The sequence below is a fragment of the Eretmochelys imbricata genome, chromosome 4 (genome assembly GCF_965152235.1).
Source record: "Eretmochelys imbricata isolate rEreImb1 chromosome 4, rEreImb1.hap1, whole genome shotgun sequence".
In the NCBI taxonomy this organism is placed as follows: domain Eukaryota; kingdom Metazoa; phylum Chordata; order Testudines; family Cheloniidae; genus Eretmochelys; species Eretmochelys imbricata.
Genome location: NC_135575.1, coordinates 14,816,327 through 14,840,917, shown reverse-complemented (window position 1 = coordinate 14,840,917; position 24,591 = coordinate 14,816,327). Strand labels below are relative to the sequence as shown.

The window sequence follows — 24,591 nt, the reverse complement described above, 5'->3', positions numbered from 1 at the left end:
CCAACATACAGGAGTGTAACTTGATAGGGTCATTCTGAGGGGCTGTATTTCTACAGCCTTTTTCTCACATCAGCCCTAACAAGAATGAAAGCATGGGCTGCAAGGTTGTGTCTGCTCGTGATCTTGCAGCACCAAATGGAAGATAAATCTGTCACTTGGAACAACATGCTCAATGAGAGGGTGACCAAGGTCCATGTAAATAGGCTAGTTTTCCCCTTAATTGAGGCATTACTTTAAATGTAATACGGATAACTGGATATGAGCCTGTTTTCCTCCATGATAACCTTTGTAAGGTCTAACTTTTACTCTCAATTTATCCACTGGAATGGGATTATTTTATCTGAAAACAGACCTATTAGATTTAAAGTACCTTAAATCTAGCCACTTACGTTCCAGTGGGACCAATTTTGCAGCTTTTATGTACATGCAAAACTCCCCTCTACTTAGGCCTGATTTGGTTAAACAATGAAAGCCAATGGATTTAAGCACTTACTTAAAGTTAAGCAAATGCTGAAGTGCTTTGCTAAATTAAGAACTGTGTGTATGTAGGTGTTGCGGGACCAGACCTGATATGTTCCCAGCCATTTCCCATATGACCTGTACATTGATGAGCTTTTACATCTCAGCAAGGTCATTGAGTTATTCATATTTTAATATGTCAACATTTTCATACTCTGTATTCATAAGTCACTACTCAACAGTTACTAGGCTGAATTCCATAGGCCATTCTACATAAAACTCATTAGAATTTATTCAAACATATTATGCACTGGATACATTGCAAACCATTGAGAGAGACCAGAGTTACAAAATATACCTTTTTGTATTAAGATTAAAACAATAAAATAAATTGTATAATTTCTAATCAGTCAGAAGGCTTGTACTCCAGTTACATTAATATAATAATACCTAAGTATGTTGTAGTACCATCTACCCAGTGCCAAAGGTTACACTATATCTTCAAGCGAACTGAAAACGCAATGTGCATCCGATGAAGTGAGCTGTAGCTCACGAAAGCTCATGCTCAAATAAATGGATTAGTCTCTAAGGTGCCACAAGTCCTCCTTTTCTTTTTGCGGATACAGACTAACACGGCTGCTACTCTGAAACCTGTCAGCTAAAACTGTAACTTGTGCTTGGTTTTGGGTGGAAACCACACAATCATTTAATTTACTTGGTTCTGACCCAAAACCGTAAACTGGTGCAGACTTTATTGAAATGTGGCCTACCCTTTACAAGCCTAAACCTTTCGGCTCAAATTTCCCATTTTTTAAGGCTTGGCAATGAAACTTTTCAAATACTGCAGCTGCATTTATTGGCTTAAGGAATTGACAGTTCTAGCTTTGAGATATTTAATACTAAGTATTCTTGACTGCTGAATGGTTTTAGCCAAAAAATAAGCACCTTAATAAAAAGTGCACAGGCAGAGTTACAAAAAGATGTACATTAAAATAAACTAGTTGCTGATAACAAATAATAATTCCCATTAACACAGGTGCTTTTCGTTTTTGACGCACCATCCAAGTTACAATATCTCAGGCAAGAATAAAGTTGGTATTTGTATTTGTGTAATTTATTCCACTATGTTCTCCAGCAGCATATTGTGCATTACGGTAAAGCAACCCCTCAGTGTTTGTCCTGTGTAATTTATCCTGTATAAGTACGTGACAGCTCAGCATGGGACATAGAAACCACAAGACAAAAGGCAAACACAGCATGATAACAGGGGGCAGTGAGTTATTCATATGAATTATCTGGGCTTTATTTACAACTTGGCAAGTTTGGCCTTAGCAAAATGCTTGGGATGCGTGATCCAAGTGAATGATATTAAGGAAGAGACTGATACAGACTCTGCGCTGTGGCCCCACAATGCCTGAGCCCTGCATCCTCAGGGACATGGTTGAATTATGCTAGTCTGCCCCACCAGTACTCACTGGGATCGTACTGCCTGCACATATTTTTGCCTGCTGAACAGAGCCCCCCATAGCCTCTAAACAAGAAGAAGGAAAAAGGAAATAGGAAAGTAATCTGTTTCTTAGCCAAAAGAAAATACCTCTGTGGGGTCTTGAAGAAACTGATCAATTGTAACAATGTTTAGAGAGAGCTCATTACACAGTGACTTAAAAAGGAGTTTCAAGTGAAAAATTTATCTCTTATTTTTAATCAATTGATTAAATACAAAGCATGAGGGGAAGAGTCTTTTTCAGATATTATTCAAGCTAAAACACTAAAGGTCTGATTTACAAAGGTAAGGGACTTAGGCGCCTACCTTCCATTGACTTTCAATGGGATTTAGCTACCTCACCTGCTTACGTGCCTAAATACCTTTGTAAATTTGGCCCTAGATCCATTAATGAGTACCCCCAGACTCAGACTAAACAATCTCTCTCAAAGACAGCTGATGACTATTTTCTGTATGATTCTTACGCCATCTGGGGGATTACGATATTTATCTATCTTCACAATGCTCTGGCTAGTGGGGTGCAAGTGGACAGGTTTCAAAGTTGTGCCCTTTTAATTGGCTTTTCTCCTTTCTGAAGTTTTAGTTACACGAGTTTTCAGAATGTGCAGTACCCATGCTAGAGAACAATACAGTTTTTATCAGCTCTTCTTAATTCCCATTCAGATTGCAGTGGAGTTTCTTTTCAATCCCAGATGCACAGTCACCAGCAACTCACCCCACCCCACTTGACAGGCCCATGTGCTATAGATGTCACATTCTCAATATTTCCAAGGATATAAAGGATATAAAATTAAGTCTCCTTTGGCTTACAGGAAGTGTTTTATCAGCCGCAGGCTGTGACATTATACGGTAGTCTCCGTTTTTATTACTGTTTTACTGTCAAGGTGCTGACGTATGATAGCCTTCTCCCTAACGTATCTGCGGTAAAGAGAGAGAGAGAGAGTGCAATCATTTCAAAACATACTGAACTATGCAGAAATTCAGCCCAAATGTTCAGTTAAATATTTGAATGGGTCAGAAATTTTTCATCAGAAAAAAATTCTGATGGAAAATGGCAACTTTGTTGTTAGAAAAGGCCTGAATTTTTCTAGATTCCCTGTCCTGTTTGTTTTGGCCAGATCATCAGCTGGTTTAAACTGACATACCTCTGTTGACTTCAGTGACAAGTCCTTTACATGTTTAGGCTCTGTCTACACCACACAGCTTTTGGTGACATGACTGTGTCGCTACAGCTGTGTCGCTAAAAACTGCGCAGCGTAGCCGCTGTTTGCTGGCTCTCCTGCCGACAAAAAACTTTCACCCTCAACGAGCAGTGTTTGCGTTGTCAGCAGGAGAGCGCCCGCCGACAAAGCGCTGTGCACGCTGGCGCCTGTCGTTGGCAAAGGGGGGGGTTTAAACACCTCTGAAAGACAAACATTTTGTCGTTCCATTGCCAGTGTAGACCTAGCCTTAGCTATTGATCTGCATTTCTAAAGTGCCCATGACTGTGGTCTGTCCCTGGCTGGCATCAGGAAAGTTCATGTCAGCTAGCTGAAGAGAATTTTTAAGGGGTGTTGAGTTATAGATCTATCCAGATCAGGGTTACTATAGTCTCTGATCACAACCATTAATACAGTGATACTCAGATCTCAGTGGTTCAGGAGCCAAATTAGTGATCAACAGTACCCAAAAAAGCCACAGTCATGTGAATTCGTTGGTTCATTTACTATAGTTCTATTCATATTTAAACTGTATAACGGGGAAATATTTAGTTTATGTATATACATGTATTATTCTCACAGCAAAATGACTGACCAAGTATTATTTTTTTATCAACTACAATTGGTTAATAACATAGTAAAAGCATCCTTATGGTTAATAATTAAATCACACAGTGTTTTAATATCATAGTCTGCAAAGAGCCAGAGGAGACACATTAAAGAGCCATTTGCAGCTCCCGAGCCTCAGTCCAAGTATCTCTGCTTTAATACATTTATCCTCAAAAGGGGAGCACTACAATTCTCCTTTTACAACTGGAGAACTGAGGGGGTGGGTGAACAGGCAACTGAACCTGGGTCTTCTGAATGCCAAGCTAGCACCCTCACCACTGACCCTCCCTTCTTCTCATTAGCAAATCATTGCTAAGTGCTATGCAAATACTACAGGATTCGTTCTTGCATTTACAGCCACAGCCCTGGAGTTTGGGTGTGGGTGTGATGCAGATGTGCTCCTGCCCAGTGGCAGTCCCTGGAGGCATTCTGATGGATTTAGCAAGAATATCTCTGGGAGCACTGAGGCTGTGCATTCTAAATGGGAGCTGCAACATCATTTAAAGGGTGCAGTGTGCACGCTCTGCTGGCCAGTGTGCCCAGTGTGGCTGTCAGTGGAAGACATCCACAGGTCTTGCACACTGGGATGGGAATCAGTGAGACTGTGGTTCCTACTTGGCAGGTGTGCCAGAGGGATGAGAAAGGCTACATGCGCCCTCTGTCTATTTTTGTACACCTGTGCAGAGCTAGCCACAATATAGCACCACGCTGTATCTAGGTTCTACCTTGTAGCACCTACCAATGACTTTGAAAGCAGTGTATTTTCTCAGACTGCAAACAAATAAAGCAAACCTACCTCGTTTACTCCTACTTACTTTGCAATTGTCTGTTGAATCTCCCGTTCTTCTTCTTCATCTAGTTTGTGCAGAAACGATTCCAGAAGAGGAACATGAAATTTAAGGTACTGAGCAACCTATTGTGGGGACCACAAGAAATGCACATCAGTGAGGTGTGTTAAATGGGAAGAGTATTGGGAAATATGCAGAACGAGGAGGATCACATACATCACTGGTAACTTCTTCTGCATTCTTGTCCATGAGAAAAAATTGGGCAATCTTTTCTGAGGGACCCTGTAAAAGTCTCTCCAGCAGTGGAGTGTCTGTGTTCTTGAGCCTTTTCTTTTCTGGGAATGAAAACAAATGAATTGATATGCATGTTCATTTTTGGCACAACATACAGCAGCAGTAACTAATATCTAACTCAAATAGTATGGCCAATTCTTTGCTTAGACATACTACTTTCATACTTTGGACATGCACTGCTCTTATTTAACACACACAAATGTCATTGACATAAATGGGAGTGCCACATGCAGATCAATGGGAGCATATGGTCCTACGGATCTCAGGACAAAATTTCCAAACCAGGCACCTAAATTAGGGCCCTAAACTTATATTTAGGCATCTAAATAGAAACCAGGAGTTTCTATTTAGGTGATGAAATATGGATTTAGGAGCCTAATTTCAGGCCCACTGGTTTGGAAATTTTAGCCTTAGTTTCTCTTTAATAAAAACCCAGTGAATAATTCTGCAAACCAATAATATAAACTGGACAACTGAGAGTCAGGATTATCTTCCTTATTCTGAAAGCCAATGTAAAATATGACAGGAATAAAAATTGTAGACCTGATATACAGACAGCCACCATGTGAAAGGGATTTGGGCTATTGCTGCCTCATGTAAGTATTTTATCACCCTTTGAGAGTGATATACGATGGGTTTCAAATAGAACCTCCCCCAACAAACTTAACTGGTACCTCTACTCCAAAGTGTTTAGTGGGGTTTCACAGATTGTAAATTAGAGCAGTATTTTATCTAAAATTAGGTTCTTAAGCCTATTTTTGCTTTTCCTAAAATAACAAAGTTAACTTGACACACGTTAGATATACAAAGTATATGATGAATAAATTAAGTTCCGTTTTCCACTGAGAGACTGCACCAGGTCTTCACGAATGGTTTTAGACCAACGCAATCCCCAATTGGCAGAGCACAGGTAAGACTCCAACGCCTGTCCCGTTTGTGTGCGATATGAGCAGCCTCCAAAGCCCATTGGAAGTCTAATCAGCCGTGGAGCCACAGAGAAACAAACTGTTTTATTTACCTCCTGATGCGTGGATGATATAAAGTGCAAATTCTTGTGGACTGTTTTCAATCTGACAAAGAAAAACCAAACTTGACTCAATGCACTGAATGGCAGGGTTCACATATGCTACATTTCCCCATCATTAAACTGTCAACAGATATAAGGGATGCACCTGAAATTTGTGGTCTTAACTCACAGTGGGCTGTCAGTACTGACAGTAGATAGAAAAATTAGTAGGGGTGGCCCCCTTAAACATTCTGGACTTAGGGTGACCAGAGAGCAAGTGTGAAAAATTGGGACAGGGGTGGGGTGGGGGATAATAGGAGCCCATATAAAAAAAAAAAACAAATATTGGGACTGTCCCTATAAAACTGGGACATGTCGTCACCCTATCTGGACTTTGGATAAGGTTTCACACTAAGGTACCATTTTCCTTCCCTTTGCCCCCAGCTACCATGTCATTAATATAACTACCATTGTACTTTCCAGAAGAGTAATGGATCACCACAGTAGATCATCTCACAAAAAAGTAATGGATCACTACTCCCTTGTTTCCCTGGAAACACTGTAATACTCCATACAGATATTTTTGTGACAATCAGATTTACCAGTTGTACAGACACCGCAGTAGAGAATTTGGATTTACTACCACCTATTTGCCTGAATAACACTATGAAATTCTCAGTCCTTTTTACATCTAACTCATGATTTAGTCTCTATTGGGTGTCTTCAGAAACGGTAGTCCCATTAGTTATGGGTATTATTCATAAAAGTCCACATTCTCCTTTTAGCATTTTATTTCACATCATGTTCCACTGCATTTCACTGACTTCTCACTTAAGGGTGCTGTACAGCAGTAAGGTCAGATTAGAAAACTCTAACGCACTATATAAAAGCTAGGCACTATTATTGTTGTTGTTATTAATTATCTCCAGTATAAAGTGATTCTGAAATGGCAAGAACTGCAGATAGGTGATTATTTTCAGTAATTTAGAACTGTTCTTTTGGCAATATTTTATGTAACACTCAAGTATAAGAGAAGCTCTGGGCATGGGGCTAGTGGCACATGTTAGTTATGAAAACGTATGAGAGTTTTGACTGAAGACAGTAGGGCAAATTCATCACTTCCAAAGGAAGGATTATTCTAATCACGCTAGAATAAAAGATCATTGCAGCCTGTTTTTAATAGCCTTTCTGCTCCTGTGATGTTCCTTGGCTGCATACATCCAGATGCCATGTTTTATCAGTGAGGTTTGAACATGGGACCTTCCTCACTGAAACACAGGTCTTGCCACTTGAGCTGAAGGAAAACTTCTTTTGCTGTAAGCAGGGGAACCTGATGACTTTTTTTTTTTTTTTGCAGGTGAGGCACAAATCACAAAATATTTATTTCCACCCCGCCCAATGTAATAGCTATTAAAAGCTTACCTTGTTCATATGGAAACAGCAGCAAGCAGACCAGGCAGCTGGAGTTGCTACTGTTGGCTCCTCATGCACGGGGCCTGCCCCGTGGGGGCTGAGGCTGGGAAGGCACAGGGTGTAAGCCCCATCCCTTCCCTCTGCAAACCCCCTGCAGCGTGGGTTTAACTGCTACAATCCTGCTATGACTGCACCAAACAGTGGTTACCACAGCAACACCCTTATAAAGTGAATCCTGAGTGGTAGATTGCCATGGTAACAAGGCAGATTCAGGAGGCACTATTAGTTATACCAAGAATTGAGCCTCTTTTGCTACTGGAGAGAGTGAATTGTGACATTTAAATCAAATCAGTTTGTCCTTGACTGATAAACATATCCAGATTTAAGTAAAAAAGAGTTTTCAAAATACATTTTGTAGCCTGACTGGCGTGGGCTAACGAACTGCCACGAATTATAAGCAAATCATGTTTGTGAGGGCCTATCACTAGAGGGAGACATGGGCATGTGCATTAAGCAATAGATTAGCTTTCCTTACTGTATATGTGGTGATAATGAAGTCATTCGCTAGGAAAAGCTGAAGATATAGTGCAGCTTTCCTTCCCATAAATGTAGACCACATCAAACACTTGTCATTAGTCTCAACGCACATATGAAGCCTAAGGAAAATAAAACCTACCTTCATCCTTAAAAGTGGCAATAGCATACTTTGTTTGCTACACTTGCTGTTTGTGGCAAGTCTCCTTAATATTTCTGTCCTTTGATACAGTTGGCGACAGAAGGCATTTCTATATTCTGGTTATCTTTTCCAGAATTCAATTTTTGTGTGCGCGCGTACACAAAGAGAATTACCTTAAATTTCTGCAGTAGTTGCTCAATCACCTCTCCTGTTTTCATGTTACTGTTTATTCTTATTTTAGTTTCTGATCCAAAGGCTGGAGTGAAAACGGATGTCTAAAAACCAAGAGCAACAACAAAATGTGATATTTGATGAAAACACACTGGTTTAAAATCGATCTGGTACAATATGATGCATCATGTCATGCAACATGTGTATATTATTCTTTCTTTGCTTGAAATTGTCTGCTCCTTGAAATCTACTTATGCATATTTTAAAAGCAGTAAATAGTCCCAATTTTTTTCAGTGTGACATATTTCTGTGAACAGACTTATGCAATGCGTGGTTCTTGTTTTTTTTCTAGCTTCTTATAAAGGAAGGAAGAAAGAATATAATGAGAATTAATGAGAATATTATGAAGATATTCTGAGCTACTATAGTTATACCTATGAGAGCATTTCTACTGCAAAATCCTATGTTATAGTTTTTATTTCTTAGCACTAGAAACAATAGGCCAAAATTCTGATCTCAGTTATATCACTAACTCTGGGGGTCATTCCACTGATTTTAATGAAGCTAGTCTGCATTTTCCCAGCACATATGAGTACTGAATTTGGCTCAGGTTTCAGAGGGGTAGCCGTGTTAGTCTGTATCAGCAAAAAGAACGAGGGGTACTTGTGACACCTTAGCCCTGTTCTACATGGGGGAAGCGGAGGGTACCTAAGATACGCAACTTCAGCTACGCGAATAAAGTAGCTGAAGTCAGCGTATCTTAGGTCTACTTACCTGGCCATGAGGATGGTGGCGAGTCGATCGCTGCTGCTCCCCCGTCGACTCCGCTTCTGCCTCTTGTGAGCTGGAGCTCTGGAGTCGACGGGGAGCACATTTGGTGATCAATTTATCACGTCTAGATGAGATGCGATAAATCAATCCCTGATAGATCGATCACTACCCACTATCCGGTGGGTAGTTAAGACCTGCCCTTAGAGACTAACACATTTATTTGAGCATAAGCTTTCATGGGCTAAACCCCACTTCATCAGATGCATGCAGTGGAAAATACAGTAGGAAGATATCTATACACAGAACATGAAAAAATGGGTGTTGCCATACCAACTGTAATGAAACCAATCAATTAAGGTGGGCTATTATCAGCAGGTTTAAAAAAAACTTTTGTAGTGATAATCAGGATTTCAAATTTCAAACAGTTGACAAGAAGGTGTGAGTAACAGTAGGGGGAAAATTAGCACGGGGAAATAGTTTTTACTTTGTGTAATGACCCATCCACTCCCAGTTTTTATTCAAGCCTAATTTAATGGTGTCCAGTTTGCAAATTAATTCCAATTCTGCAGTTTCTCATTGGAGTCTGTTTTTGAAGTTTTTGTTGTTGGAGAATTGTGACTTTTAGGTCTGAAATTGAGTGACCAGAGAGGTTGAAGTGTAGTAGCTTAGTTCAGTAGGGCCAAAGACTATGGTTATAACCTTGTTGTATGTAAAGATTGTCACAGTGTGCCTGGCCCCGGGGAATGAAATAGGTCCAGAGCCTGTGGGCCAGAGCAGGGGCTCCCAATATGGCCAATTAAAAGGGTAGGGCAGCACCTGGGACTATAACAGATCAGGGCAGCTGGACAAAAGAGACCAGGATGAGAGCAAGACCTGGTGAGTTGGACACACCCAGTGAGAGAGAGACAGGGTGAATCAGAGCTGCCGAGTGAGGTCAGGAAAAGGGAAAGCTGACAGTTGCCAGAGCCAGAAGGTGTTTTCTGGGGGAAGATGCCTGAAGGAAGGAAATCAGCAAGAGGGGTTTATCAGCTGACCTCCCCAAGCCAGAGCACCAGGGCTGGAGAGGACTGAAAGGCAAGGGGAGCACCAGAGGGGATTACCCACTGATGTCTCCAGGTTGGAGAGCTGGACCCGGGGAACAGTGAGAGGACCCAGGAGAGTGAGGGACACTCCCCTGGTAAAGATGATATCCCAGCAGAGGGGCTGTAGGGGTTCCTGCTGGGAAGAGCGGGGTTGGGCTCCAGCTGGAAGGGCTGGGCTAGCCATCCAGGCAGAAGAGGGCCAATGAGGAGCCTAGGGGTGGCAGAAGAGGAAGACACTGGACTGTGCTATGGAAGGACTTCCAGCAGAGAGACTGGCGGGACACTTGCTGGGGAGAGCGGGGTTGAAAGGACCAGGTTTGGGGGATATGGGAAATGGACTGCTTTTGGGATTTTTGTTGAGGAATCAATGAATTGTGTTTTGGTAATAAACTGGCCCTAAGCAGGGGTATTATTTAATAAAGTGAGCCTGAAGTGGATTTATTGGGGACTCTGAAAGAGGAAATTGAAGCAAATGTACCTGTCATGTCACAGCCTATGATAATAGACCTTAAATTAATGTCGGGTAAAAAAATTAATGAGGTGAAAAACAAGAGTAAAACGTTAAAAAAACCCAAACATTTTAAGGTCGTATACAACAATTACAATTGGTGAGACAATGCTGAATTACTGCATGTTGGAATAAGTCCCATGACTGCCGTCGACCTTGTAAAACTGGGAGATGTATCTCAGGGGGCTATCCCAGTGAGCAAACACACCTGGGAAAGATTCTGTTCAGCCCTTGTGGATATGCATAAGGGAGCCAGGGCCCCTCTAAGAGGGCAGGGCGGTACCAGTACAAGGAGTGACCATTGTATAGGTACTGTCCAGAATCGCAGTAAAGATGCATAGTCCCCTGCTCTCTACGCTGGCTTCCCAGAGGCTACTGAGTCAGGTTCAAAGTCTTGGCCCTTTGCTTCAAGGCTCTCAATGGTTTGGGCCCAGGATAGCTAAAAGATCGGTTAAAGCTCTGGGAGTGAAGGCGACAGTCTCGCTTCTCAGGCACAATGGAATCATTTGCCATAAGGCTAATGCTTGCCTCTGCAGGAGACAGAGCTTGCCTGGGGGCTGGTCCAAGGCTGCCGAACAAAATCCCGCAGGAATGAAGGACCATCCCAAACCTCTCTTCCAAGGGCAAGGCACACTTCTGTGGCCTGCCTTCTCTGACATAGACACAGACCAGGGCATACAGCATCCCTAGCAGTATTAGGTGCTGGGAGCAGGGCAAGGAGGGATGGGGGGTGGGCAGAGCCATGATTCCATGCCCCCTTTTTACCAGCCAGTCGAGCTTGCCAGACACAGAGCGGGGAGGACACTGCTCCCTCCTTAAGCACGGTGCAGCAGACATGGCCAAGCGCACTGTGCGGGAGCTCTCTGGGGGCTTGGGATGCTGGGTTCTCATGCCACACTTCACCTGATGATGGTTAAGGCAGAATCAAGCCTTAAACAAATCGTTGCATTTCACCCCATCAGTTCACTGCCGCATTCACAGTAACTTTTAGCACAGGAGAGCGTTCACACCTCGTAGTTGTAGAAATGCCCATTAATGGAGAACCTGTGTGTTTCCACGTCTTTTCTTGCTATTGTGGGGGGATTTTCCCTTTTCCTCACTTGTGCAGCATCACTCATTGTTCTGGTTCTGTGAGGGGTCAGGGAGTTGAGCTCCTGCACACTCCTAGGCTTCAGGGTGCTGCTCTCATAAGAGGAGCAACCTGGACAAAATAAAACATCATCAGCACAGTGTAGAGCTACTTCACTTCCCTTTTAGTACAGCCCAGTGCTGCTTGCAGCATCATTTCTATAGCTGTTTGCCAATAGGTGATGCTGGTACGAAGGTATAATGGTTTGTAGTGTTCATAAAGCAGTCAGAGTTATCGGCTGTTTGAACTGGCCACCAGTAACAGTATGTCATTCCATTGAGTCTGTGGGGATAATCTCCGTAGAGACAGCATAATTCAGTATTATGGGCTGATTGCTATATAGGTAATGAGCAGGTGTATTGCCATCACTACTATGTATTATAGTGTATTCAAGCAGGGTCTAAATATCCCAAGATGTCTCGTATTACTCCTCCCCACAGACAGGGCTACAGTTTGTCATCAGTTGTATCACATCAGAGAACTTTCTGATGAATATATGAAGAACACTGACCTTTCTCATGGTTTGGGGGTTCTACTGAAGAACTTGGTGTCTCTTCGCTAATGTGATGGAGATTATGAACTTCTCCCCAGCGCATCATCCCCCTGAAACAGGGATCAAGCATATATTTACAGGTTGATACTCTTTTTTAATTGGGGTGAATTCAGTTTAGGCTCCAGCCAAGCATCACGTAACAGATGGCCGTTCCTGTTCAGAACTGTAAACATCATGTTAGAGTCTTTCATTTGATTGTATAAAGTAGGCAACTTTAGCACATCACAATATCATGTTTTACTAAACATGAATTGTGGGACCAAGGGCACCACAAGTTGCTCATCAGCCTAAGTGGAACAGGTCAACTATGGAAAAAATGAGACAAATTATTCTAACTTTATTATTATTGGTTTTATAGTTACATGTAGAGGTCCCAACTGAGATGAAAGTCCCAATGATCTAGACACTGTGCAGAGACATAGTATGAGACAGTTCCTGCTTTGAAGAGCTTATACTCTGTATAGACAAAACCGGCCAATGAGGCCTCATTACCTCCATTTTACAGATGGGGAACTGATCCACAGAGAGATCTGTACTCCTAGCACAATGGGGTGCTGATCCATGACTAGGGCTCCTAGACACTGTGATAATATAAATAAAACAATAATAAGAGACTTGTCCAAGGTCACACAGGAAATCTGTGGCCCAGTGGGAACCAAGCTCTCCTAAGTGCCATGAAGTACCTTAACCACAAGCCCCAACTTCCTCTGTATAAATAATTCCTTTATTCATTAAATTATTTGACAAATAGTCTTTGACCAACTACAGCACTGGTCAAGTACTGCAGTAAACAACTTGCATGAAAATATATTGCAACAAATAATGGCAAACATGTCAGAAACTATATTTGAAGAATAATCTGATCATATCATCAAGTGGATGGCTCATACTTAAGGCTACGTTTTAGTCACGGGTATTTTTAGTAAAAGTCATGGACAGGTCACAGTCAGTAAACAGAAGTTCATGGCCCATTACTTGTCCATGACTTTCACTATATACTCCTAACTAAAACTTCAGCCGCGGGGCCGCAGGTGTTCTGCGGGAGCGAACCGGGTTGCTGGGGGGTGGCCTGGGAGCCCTGCTGGTGCTGGGCGGGGTGGGGGTGGCACGCAGCAGTGCATGGCCCAGGACCTGCACTGGTCCTGTTGGGGGCCGGGGGGGAGAGAAGAGAGTTGGCAGGGCTCGCAGGCTCCCCACCTGGCTCCATGTGTCCCTGCAGCTCCTAGAGGAGGGGCAGCCAGGGGCCTGTGTGTGCTGCTCCTGCCAATGGAACCACAGCCATGGAAGATTCGGGGGTGGCACCTGCAGGCATGGGCAGAGCGCAGAGCCCTTTTGCCCCTCTACCTAGGAGCTTCAGGGACATGCCGGTGGGTGGTAAGTGCTGCGCTGCACCCTACCCCATGCCCCAGCCCTGAGCCCCCTCCCACACCCAAACAGCTGCAGCTGTCCCAGGGCAGCCACTGAGCCAGCACCGGCCACTGCAGAAGTCATGGAAAGCCACAGAATCCATGACTTCCGTGACCTTGGTGTTTTATCTAAAAAAAATCAAACAAAAAAATCCTGTTTTGGATTTCGGCTCATAGACTTTGAGGGTCCATCATATCACCTAGTCTGACTTCCTGCACATTGCAGGCCACAGAACCTCACCCATCCATACCTGTAATAGACCCCTAACCTCTGGCTGAGTTACTGAAGTCCTCAAATCATGATTTAAAGACTTCAAGTTACAGAGAATCCATTATTTGCACTAGGTTAAACCTGCAAGTGACCCGTGCCCCATGCTACAGAGGAAGGCAAAAAAACGAAAGAAAACAGGGTCTCTGCCAATGTGACCTGGGGGAAAATTCCTTCCTTACCCCAAATATGGCGATGAGTTGAACCCTGAGCATGTGGGCAAGACCCACCAGCCAGGCACCTGGGAAAAAATTCTCTGTAGTAACTCAGAACCCTTTTCATTTAGTGCTCCAGCTCCGGCTGTTGGGGATATCTGCTGCTAGCAGTCACAGATGGGCCATATGGCATTGTAGGCAGTGTCATCAGGTAAATTATCGAAATCAGGTTGCTCAGCTGTATTTGAGAATTATGCCCTGGAGGCAGGGACAGACAATCTCTGTGATTTCATCACCCTGAAACCTGTGGGACATTAGTGGGTTAAATTAATGCTGATTCAGTCAGCTTTCACCCAAAGGGGCCCTTCAGGGGTTGAGGATGGAGGAGGATTCCCTAGCAGCGATGCTCCTGCTTAGGGTTCAGGAGGAAGCACACAACTTTCACTTGTCTCAGGGGATCTGCTGGTTCGAGGGGAGGGAAGCAAATGTGCCATTCCCCGACCATAACGGCAGAATACAGTGGGAATTCATGCACGGAGTTCCCCGTCTCAGGTATGCAAGTAGCTCATATAGGAGATTGGGTCCTTTAGGTCATTGATTTTTGGAACTACTTTTAAATCCCACTTTAAAGCCTGGATTCATGATATTAAAGTGTCTGCTTTCTGCATTGCAGAAGCTGCCACAAGGCCAAACAAGCAACAAATGAAACCTTGCACAGGTTTCCACCAGGCAAAAGACAGGCAGAGCCTTCACAGAATCTGGTGTGCAAATGTCATCTTTGTTTTATCTTCACAGTTGGACTGTGGGAACATCAGCCTGCATAAGGCTTACAGAAGTTAATATATTACCTTTTACTAGGGAACAAACCCACAAGCTCCGGCGACTTCAGAGTCACAAAAGGTGGAATTTGCTTCTCATCTTGGATTTTTAACCAGATGGGACAACGTACTCCCCAAAAAATAGCCAGGATTCCTTCGATAACTGGTTTGCTGCCTTCTGGCTGAAAAAAAACCCAGGAGTGCAGTGTTATGACGGGCTCAGGGAACCAGGTTCCATGTGAAGTTGCAGGAAACAGTTGAAACTAAGAGCCAAGTCCTGCCTGTCAGATGGTGAAGCCAGCAGGACAAGTGCATTTTATTGAAGGTATCAGCAAGGGGTAGCCTCTGGTTAGCACAAGCCCGGCACAGACCCTGGGTACGTACTTGACTCACTATCCCACCCTGAAACGCCTGGTGCACTGTCTTCACTGCTATTCTTACCCACCCCAAGCTTGGATTCAAGCTAGCTCGGGTAGGAGAGCCCAGGTAGAGCTTTGCTGTGTGGATATAGACAACCCTGGCACTCTAGCTCACTGACTGAGGAACCAAGTCCGGGCTGGTGTGTCCCCAAAAAGGGTCTGCTTAAGTCTTGGCCTGGATTTTGCAATCATGGAGTGGATTGCGGACCACACTGCAGGGCTACGTTGTAAATTAAGGGGAAAGGGCCCACTCCAATACTCACTGATATTAGTGGGCCTTGCATCAGGCCAAAATCCTATTGTCCTTGCGTAGCACCCTTACTGTGACAAAATTCTTAATGACTTCACGGAGTTTTGACAGAGTACAGACTGAGAAGCCCATATGCTCCCCCTTCGCAGATTATTTTCCTAGGGTTATTTCTCTGAGGGCCCCATGTGTTCCCGTGAAGGCAGAAGAGCGGAGGCTCTCCACTGTGGAAGAGGATAAGTGAGTCAGACCTCGAAACCAGGGGATCTTGGGGGACACACCAGAAACAAGACCCATTCACTCAGAGGTCCCTTGCCTCCACACCAGCCCCTGGCCCCTATGGCCCATGCCAGGATTGTGCTACCAAGATCTACCCTGACTGCTTTCAGAGTAACATCCGTGTTAGTCTGTATTCACAAAAAGAAAAGGAGTACTTGTGGCACCTTAGAGACTAACCAATTTATTTGAGCATAAGCTTTCGTGAGCTACAGCTCACTTCATCGGATGCATACTGTGGAAAATACAGAAGATGCTTTTATACATACAAACCATGAAAAAATGGGTGTTTACCACCCCAGAGGCGCCTATTGGGGGTTTCCCTGTGTTGAGGAGGATGCTGAAAAAGTTACAGCAAACTTGAGCACCAATGACCATGCAATTTCCTCCCTTGGGTTGGGGGAGGTACAGAGAGTCCTGGCACAACCCTACTTCCCTCAGCTGATGATTCTGGATCCTTGTCGAGCTCTCCGAGTAGGACTCCCTGGGATCTAAGGAGTGGGGTGGCAGGGAGCTCCTGCTGCTGAGTCAATAACTCCTCCCCTTTTCATGACTCACCTAACCTCGATCTGTAACTTTCAGTGCTCCACCACTCTTGAAGAATGGGACTGTAGAATTTGGCTGTCACGCTTGCTTTTTTATATTGTAAAGACTCATGTTATAACTGAAGACGCACACTCCATCTTATACATTAATGTGCCACTAATGCACTCCTAAGGTATCTGAAATCCCATGTTCCACAGTTCACCTGCAGTATGTACCAAGAACTCATTAGCACCCCCTCCTGCTGTGCTTTTCAAATAGACAGTTCTGTTTGCTCACATTCCTTACTTGATTACAGGAGAGCTGCAGATTCTCTTGGTCAGCATAAAAATAGTTATACGTCTTCAGTAAAGAGTTAAGTTGATCCCTAGAAGAAGAGATCACAATGAGACTATTTAAAAATCTCTCTAGTACCATAAAATCCAGATGTCAAGGTCAACATTTTCAAATATTGTTAGACTTCTAAATCCATATTTAGATTTCAGGAGTACTCAGCTTCTACAATTGCACCGGCGTCAGTGGTAATTGTGGGGCAATCAGCACCTCTGAAAAATCAGGCCATGAATTCTGGTGGCAGCCAATTTTAAAGCACCCAAGTTTGAAATGTTGGCCAAATACAGTAATTTAATGGGAACAGACACTTTACAATGACAATATAAAACAAGTATACTGTACAATAACAAAATGTCTTCTTCAGTACATAACGAGACTGGGAACAACTGATTCCAAAACTTGTCTTCAGAACTCTGGGCTTGCTGCAGTTAGAAGTGCTTGTTTGGTAACTGGAACACTAAAATTGGGGGATTTGCTAGCTCATGAGAAAATAAGACATTTTGAAGACTGTCTAATATAGAGCTTGGAACAGGTCCTAGTTAAAACATTGCTTATAAATCAATATAAATAGTTTCTCAAACCATTCAAAGGGAAGATGGAAGTTGGGTGTTTAAGGATACATCTGTATTTGAGCTGCGAGTTGTGATTTCCAGCTTGCGGAGACATACGCGCGCCAGCTCTGCTTGAGCTAGTGCCTAAAAATAGCAGTGCATCTGTGGCAGCACTGGTGGCCGGTCGGGCCAGCTGCCCCAAGTACAATCCTGCCCGGGGTACGTATTTGGGCAGCTAGAGTGAGTCACCATCCATGCCGCCACTGACATACTGCTGGTTTTAGGCATTAGCTCAAGCAGAGATAGTGCAGAGACATCTATGAAAGCTGGGAATCACACCTGATAGCTCAAAATATAGATGTACCCTAAATGTTCTTTGTGCCTTTGAAAATCTTCCCCTTAAGCATTTTTATATGCTGGTGTTGCAGTAGAGACCCTCAAATTACAGTTGAGAGGACACTTCTATTCTAAATCTACAGTATTGTAACGTTAAGCTTGAAAGTTGAATCATGCAAGAGTCTGGAAATTCAGAGCTAGTGTTCCTCGAAAGACTGGAGCTGTGCCTTCTTTGCACATCTATCTTTCAGCAGGGTCCTTTACTAAATGATCACAAAGTACTGGACAATGTCATGTGGCAAATAATACAAAGGAACAACATTATCCACACAATCTTATATGCACAAAATTATGATTGCAGACATGTTTTGTGATTATGAAAGGAAGACCCTATTGCAATGCATACATACAAGGAGAGATATAAGGTTCCTAAAGGACTCTTTACTCTCAATTGCTTTATTTCTCTGTGATTAAAATAACAATGTTACAATAACAATTTGTCTCATTTTTTATTTAGCTAGGTTGACGTGAAACATGAAAAATACAGTTCAGAATAGTTGAAGCTGGAGGATAGATCTCAGCTTCATATACAGAAAAAAATCACCTTTATGAGATAGCAATTCAATGCTTCTCCGTTTTTGCTTCTTATGCTCAAATTTTTAAAGCTACCACAAAACACTTTGGACCGCATTTTGAAAGTCTTACACACGCTGGATAATTTGTAATCTCACTGAAATCAGTGGAGCTACTTACAGAGCAAAGTACTCCCTAGTGTGAGAGGGGCTGTCAGAATCAGGCCCTTTTTCTCATCTGGTTGAAGAACAAAACAATGAGTTTCATTTCTCGCAGCTTGGACTCACGACTTCCAGTTGGAAGTTCTCTAATCTATTTATTTGGCAAAGGGGTTGGAGCTTTAAAGACCCAGCAACTCAAATTTGATACTAAGCCCTGGTCTACACTAGGACTTTAGGTCGAATTTAGCAGCATTAAATCGATGTAAACCTGCACCCGTCCACACGATGAAGCCCTTTATTTCGACTTAAAGGGCTCATAAAATCGATTTCCTTACTCCACCCCTGACAAGTGGATTTGCGCTTAAATCGGCCTTGCCGGCTCGAATTTGGGGTACTGTGGACACAATTCGACGGTATTGGCCTCCGGGAGCTATCCCAGAGTGCTCCATTATGACCGCTCTGGACAGCACTCTCAACTCAGATGCACTGGCCAGGTAGACAGGAAAAGAACCGCGAACTTTTGAATCTCATTTCCTGTTTGGCCAGTGTGGCAAGCTGCAGGTGACCATGCAGAGCTCATCAGCAGAGGTGACCATGATGGAGTCCCAGAATCGCAAAAGAGCTCCAGCATGGACCGAACGGGAGGTACGGGATCTGATCGCTGTATGGGGAGAGGAATCTGTGCTATCAGAACTCCGTTCCAGTTTTCGAAATGCCAAAACCTTTGTGAAAGTCTCCCAGGGCATGAAGGACAGAGGCCATAATAGGGACCCGAAGCAGTGCCGCGTGAAACTGAAGGAGCTGAGGCAAGCCTACCAGAAAACCAGAGAGGCGAACGGCCGCTCCGGGTCAGAGCCCCAAACATGCCGCTTCTATGATGAGCTGCATGCCATTTTAGGGGGTTCAGCCACCACTACCCCAGCCGTGTTGTTTGACTCCTTCAATGGAGATGGAGGCAATACGGAAGCAGGTTTTGGGGACGAAGAAGATGATGATGATGATGAGGTTGTAGATAGCTCACAGCAAGCAAGCAGAGAAACCGGTTTTCCCGACAGCCAGGAACTGTTTCTCACCCTGGACCTGGAACCAGCACCCCCCGAACCCACCCAAGGCTGTCTCCTGGACCCAGCAGGCGGAGAAGGGACCTCCGGTGAGTGTACCTTTTAAAATACTATACATGGTTTCAAAGCAAGCATGTGAAAGGATTACTTTGCCCTGGCATTCCCGGCTCTCCTGGATGTACTCCCAAAGCCTTTGAAAAAGGTTTCTGGGGAGGGCAGCCTTATTGCGTCCTTCATGGTAGGACACTTTACCACTCCAGGCCAGTAACACGTACTCGGGAATATTGTACAACAAAGCATTGCAGTGTATGTTTGCTGGCGTTCAAACAACATCCGTTCTTTATCTCTCTGTGTTATCCTCAGGAGAGTGAGATATAATTCATGGTCACCTGGTTGAAATAGAGTGCTTTTCTTCAGGGGACACTCAGAGGAGCCCATTCCTGCTGGGCTGTTTGCCTGTGGCTAAACAGAAATGTTCCCCGCTGTTAGCCAGAGGGAGGGGGGAGGGTTGAGGGGGTAGCCACGCGGTGGGGGAGGCAAAATGCGACCTTGTAACGAAAGCACATGTGCTTTGTATGTAATGTTAACAGCAAGGTTTACCCTGAAAGAGTGTAGCCACTGTTTTATAAAATGTGTCTTTTTAAATACCACTGTCCCTTTTTTTTTCTCCACCAGCTGCATGTGTTTCAATGATCACAGGATCTTCTCCTTCCCAAAGGGTAGTGAAGCTTAGAAAGAAAAAAAAATGCACTCAAGATTAAATGTTCTCCGAGCTCATGCTGTCCTCCCACACTGACAGAGCACAGACAAATGCGTGGAGGCAAATAATGTCAGAGTGCAGGAAAGCACAAAATGACTGGGAGGAGAGGTGGCGGGCTGAAGAGAGTAAGTGGCGGGCTGAAGACAGGGCTGAAGCTCAAATGTGGCGGCAGTGTGATGAGAGGAGGCAGGATTCAATGCTGAGGCTGCTGGAGGACCAAACCAGTATGCTCCAGTGTATGGTTGAGCTGCAGCAAAGGCAGCTGGAGCACAGACTGCCACTACAGCCCCCGTGTAACCAACCGCCCTCCTCACCAAGTCCCATAGCCTCCACACCCAGATGCCCAAGAACGTGGTGTGGGGGCCACCGGCCACTCCGCCACAGAGGATTGCCCCAAAAAAAGAAGGCTGGCATTCAATAAATTTTAAAGTTGTAAACTTTTAAAGTGCTGTGTGGCATTTTTCTTCCCTCCTCCACCACCCCTCCTGGGCCACCTTGGTAGTCATCCCCCTATTTGTGTGATGAATGAATAAAGAATGCATGAATGTGAAGCAACAATGACTTTATTGCCTCTGCAACTGGTGATCAAAGGGAGGAGGAGAGGGTGGTTAGCTTACAGGGAAGTAGAGTGAACCAAGGGGCAGGGGGTTTCATCAAGGAGAAACAAACAGAACTTTCACACCGTAGCCTGGCCAGTCATGAAACTGGTTTTCAAAGCTTCTCTGATGCGCACCGCGCCCTCCTGTGCTCTTCTAACCATCCTGGTGTCTGGCTGCGCGTAACCAGCAGCCAGGTGATTTGCCTCAACCTCCCACCCCGCCATAAACGTCTCCCCTTTACTCTCACAGATATTGTGGAGCACACAGCAATCAGTAATAAAAGTGGAAATATTGGTTTCGCTGAGGTCTAAGCGAGTCAGTAAACTGCGCCAGCGTGCCTTTAAACGTCCAAATGCACATTCTACCACCATTCTGCACTTGCTCAGCCTGTAGTTGAACAGCTCCTGACTGCTGTCCAGGCTGCCTGTGTACGGCTTCATGAGCCATGGCATTAAGGGGTAGGCTGGGTCCCCAAGGATACATATAGGCATTTCAACATCCCCAACAGTTATTTTCTGGTCTGGGAATAAAGTCCCTTCCTGCAGCTTTTGAAACAGACCAGAGTTCCTGAAGATGCGAGCGTCATGTACCTTTCCCGGCCATCCCACGTTGATGTTGGTGAAACGTCCCTTGTGATCCACCAGAGCTTGCAGCACTATTGAAAAGTACCCCTTGTGGTTTATGTACTCGCCAGCTTGGTGCTCCGGTGCCAAGATAGGGATATGGGTTCCGACTATGGCCCCACCACAGTTAGGGAATCCCATTGCAGCAAAGCCATCCACTATGACCTGCACATTTCCCAGGGTCACTACCCTTGATATCAGCAGATCTTTGATTGCGTGGGCTACTTGCATCACAGCAGCCCCCACAGTAGATTTGCCCACTCCAAAATTGATTCCCAACTGACCGGTAGCTGTCTGGCGTTGCAAGCTTCCACAGGGCTATCGCCACTCGCTTCTCAACTGTGAGGGCTGCTCTCATCTTGGTATTCATGCACCTCAGGGCAGGGGAAAGTAAGTCACAAAGTTCCATGAAAGTGCCCTTACGGATGCGAAAGTTTCGCAGCCACTGGGAATCGTCCCAGACCTGCAACGTCCCACCAGTCTGTGCTTGTTTCCCGAGCCCAGAATCGGAGTTCCACAGCATGAACCTGCCCCATTAGCACCATGATGTATGCATTGGCAGGGCCCATGCTTTCAGAGAAATCTGTGTCCATGTCCTGATCACTCACATGACCGCGCTGATGTCGCCTCCTCGCCCGGTATCGCTTTGCCAGGTTCTGGTGCTGCATATACTGCTGGATAATGCGTGTGGTGTTTAATGTGCTCCTAATTGCCAAAGTGAGCTGAGCGGCCTCCATGCTTGCCTTGGTATGGCGTCCGCACAGAAAAAAGGCGCGGAACGATTGTCTGCCGTTGCTCTGACAGAGGGAGGGGCGACTGACGACACAGCTTACAGGGTTGGCTTCAGGGAGCTAAAATCAACAAAGGCTTTACATCAAGGAGTATTTCAGGCAGGACTTCACGGAGGGTTCCAATAAGAAATGGTGCACCTAAGTTATTGTTCTTATTGGAACAAGGAGGTTAGCCTGGCCTCTGATTGATACATGGCTAGATTTACCTCGCTGCACCTTCTCTGTGAGTGAGTGCAGTGTGACCTAGAGGAATGAGTCCCTTAGACAGGGGAGGAGGCAAATGAGTACAAAACAAATCTGGTCTATTTCTTGTTTTGATCCACTCCATCTATCTTTTACATCTTTGGCTGGCAGCAGACGGTGCAGAAGGACTGCATGCCATCCACATCTCATGGCTGCTCGGCAGAAGATGGTACAGTACGACTGCTAGCCATCCTCATCCCTTGCCTGCCCGGCAGAAGATGGTACAATACGACTGCTAGCCATCCTCATCTCTTGCCTGCCCGGCAGAAGATGGTACAGTACGACTGCTAGCAATCCGTATCGCCTGCCTGCTCACCATAAGATGGTTCAATAGGACTGACTGCAGGACTAAAGAGAATGACCTGGTCAAGTCACTCCAAATTTAGTCCCTGCGCCCATGTCTGCCCAGGCACTCCCAGCCGATGTGGCCAGGAGCACCTCGGACACGACGAGGACGGCTACCAGTCGTACTGCACCGTCTGCTGCCAGAAGGCAATGGGTTGCTGCTACTGTGTAGCAATGCCGTACCGCGTCTGCCAGCACCCAGGAGACATACGGTGACGGTTACCTGAGCGGGTTCCATGCTTGCCATGGTATGGCGTCTGCACAGGTAACTCAGGAAAAAAGGCGCAAAACGATTGTCTGCCCTTGCTTTCACGGAGGGAGGGAGGGAGGGAAAGGGGGCCTGACGATATGTACCCAGAACCACCTGTGACAATGTTTTAGCCCCATCAGGCATTGGGATCTCAACCCAGAATTCCAATGGGCAGCAGAGACTGTGGGAACTGTGGGATAGCTATCCACAGTGCAACGCTCTGGAAGTCGACTCTAGCCTCGGTACTGTGGAAGCACTCTGCCGAGTTAATGCACTTAGAGCATTTTCTGTAGGGACACACACACTTGAATATATAAAACCGATTTCTAAAAAACCGGCTTCTATAAATTCGACCTTATTCCGTAGTGTAGACATACCCTTAGGAAGTCTGTTAAGGAGAGCTTCAATTAGTGTCCACCATTCCCAGGTAACACTCAGAATTCACAGCCCTGACCCTTTTCTAAGACCATGATCCACAGAATTGCATTTGTTTCAAAATGTAAGGCAGATTGATACTATTGAGGAGGTATACCATAAAATAAGTGAGGCACAGCCAGAAAAGGAAGAATACTGGAAATAAAGCTTACATAGTCCATCCAGTCTAGGAAATTTACAAACTTTGCACTGCTCCTAGATATCAAACTTAATAACACCTCTAACTTTCCAAATGGAAAGGAGTAGAGCCAGGAGGCCTGTGAAACTCTGGGTGACAATATTCAAGGTAAAGAAGACCAGTGTAAAATGTTAAGTTTCTCCTTATTTGGGATGGTGCTATAGAACAGACAGGAAAGAAAACCTTTACTGTAGATCCACAGAGAATGCAAATCTCTGTGAAATTGAGAGACAGAATTCTGAAAATCTGGATCTCCAGTTGAACAATTCTGGGACAAATATATGGGGCAAAATATTATTCCACTGTAGTTTTGCCTTTGACTTCAATGGGGGCTGGATCTCATTCATGATATTCAAAAACAAAAAGGTAGAGAATGCAATATATAAAATCTCCCCACTGTATTTTCCACTGCATGCATCCAAGGAAGTGAGCTGTAGCTCAAGAAAGCTTATGCTCAGATAAATTTGTTAGTCTCTAAGGTGCCACAAGTACTCCTTTTCTTTTTGCGGCTACTACTCTGAAATAATGCAATAGCTTGTGCTTTTACCATATACAAAGGGGTTCTAAGTTAAAAGTTAAAAACACATGTAGGTGGCAGTCATCTCCCCTAGCTCCAATACTGAAGGAGCAGATATGCAGAGTTTAACATATACTAACAGTGAACAGGGCTGCTATACACACAAGCCACTGTATGATATGAGAGAAGGGTATATTAATCAGTTACACATTATAGCTTTGTGGCAGTTTGTTAGTGATTACCACACATCCTGTTGGAGGCATATTTCCCTCTGGAATATTGACCTGCATTTTTCTATCAATTTTTTTAAAAGGATCGTGTGACAGGGTGCTGGCCAGGAGGTCCTGAGCCAGCCCTCTGTTAGCCCAGCTCCAATTAAGAAGCATTAATTGGGGCTGGCTCGGTATGTCACACCTAATTGATAGAAGGGAAGCATCTCCGGGCCTCATTAGCCAGGGGGCTATATAGGGCTGGCAGGAAGGAAGAGAAAGAAAGAAGCTATGGGCTGGGTGTCCCTGCTTGCTGGAGAAGCTAGCTGTCC

At 44.6% G+C, this 24,591-nt stretch overlaps 1 protein-coding gene across 1 annotated transcript in view; it reads right to left on the bottom strand.

Moving 5' to 3' along the window:
- Positions 1-2,805: 2,805 nt before the first annotated feature.
- The window catches only part of RASSF6 (Ras association domain family member 6), a 32,809-nt gene continuing 11,023 nt past the window's right edge, over positions 2,806-24,591 (bottom strand). The window contains exons 2-10 of the mRNA XM_077814344.1: positions 16,583-16,661; positions 14,840-14,991; positions 12,121-12,212; positions 11,491-11,681; positions 8,122-8,223; positions 5,872-5,923; positions 4,776-4,894; positions 4,587-4,684; positions 2,806-2,881 (exon numbers count right to left, since the gene is read on the bottom strand). Of these exons, the coding sequence (XP_077670470.1) occupies positions 2,806-2,881; positions 4,587-4,684; positions 4,776-4,894; positions 5,872-5,923; positions 8,122-8,223; positions 11,491-11,681; positions 12,121-12,212; positions 14,840-14,991; positions 16,583-16,661 (961 nt within the window). The remainder of the gene's footprint in view (positions 2,882-4,586; positions 4,685-4,775; positions 4,895-5,871; positions 5,924-8,121; positions 8,224-11,490; positions 11,682-12,120; positions 12,213-14,839; positions 14,992-16,582; positions 16,662-24,591) is intronic.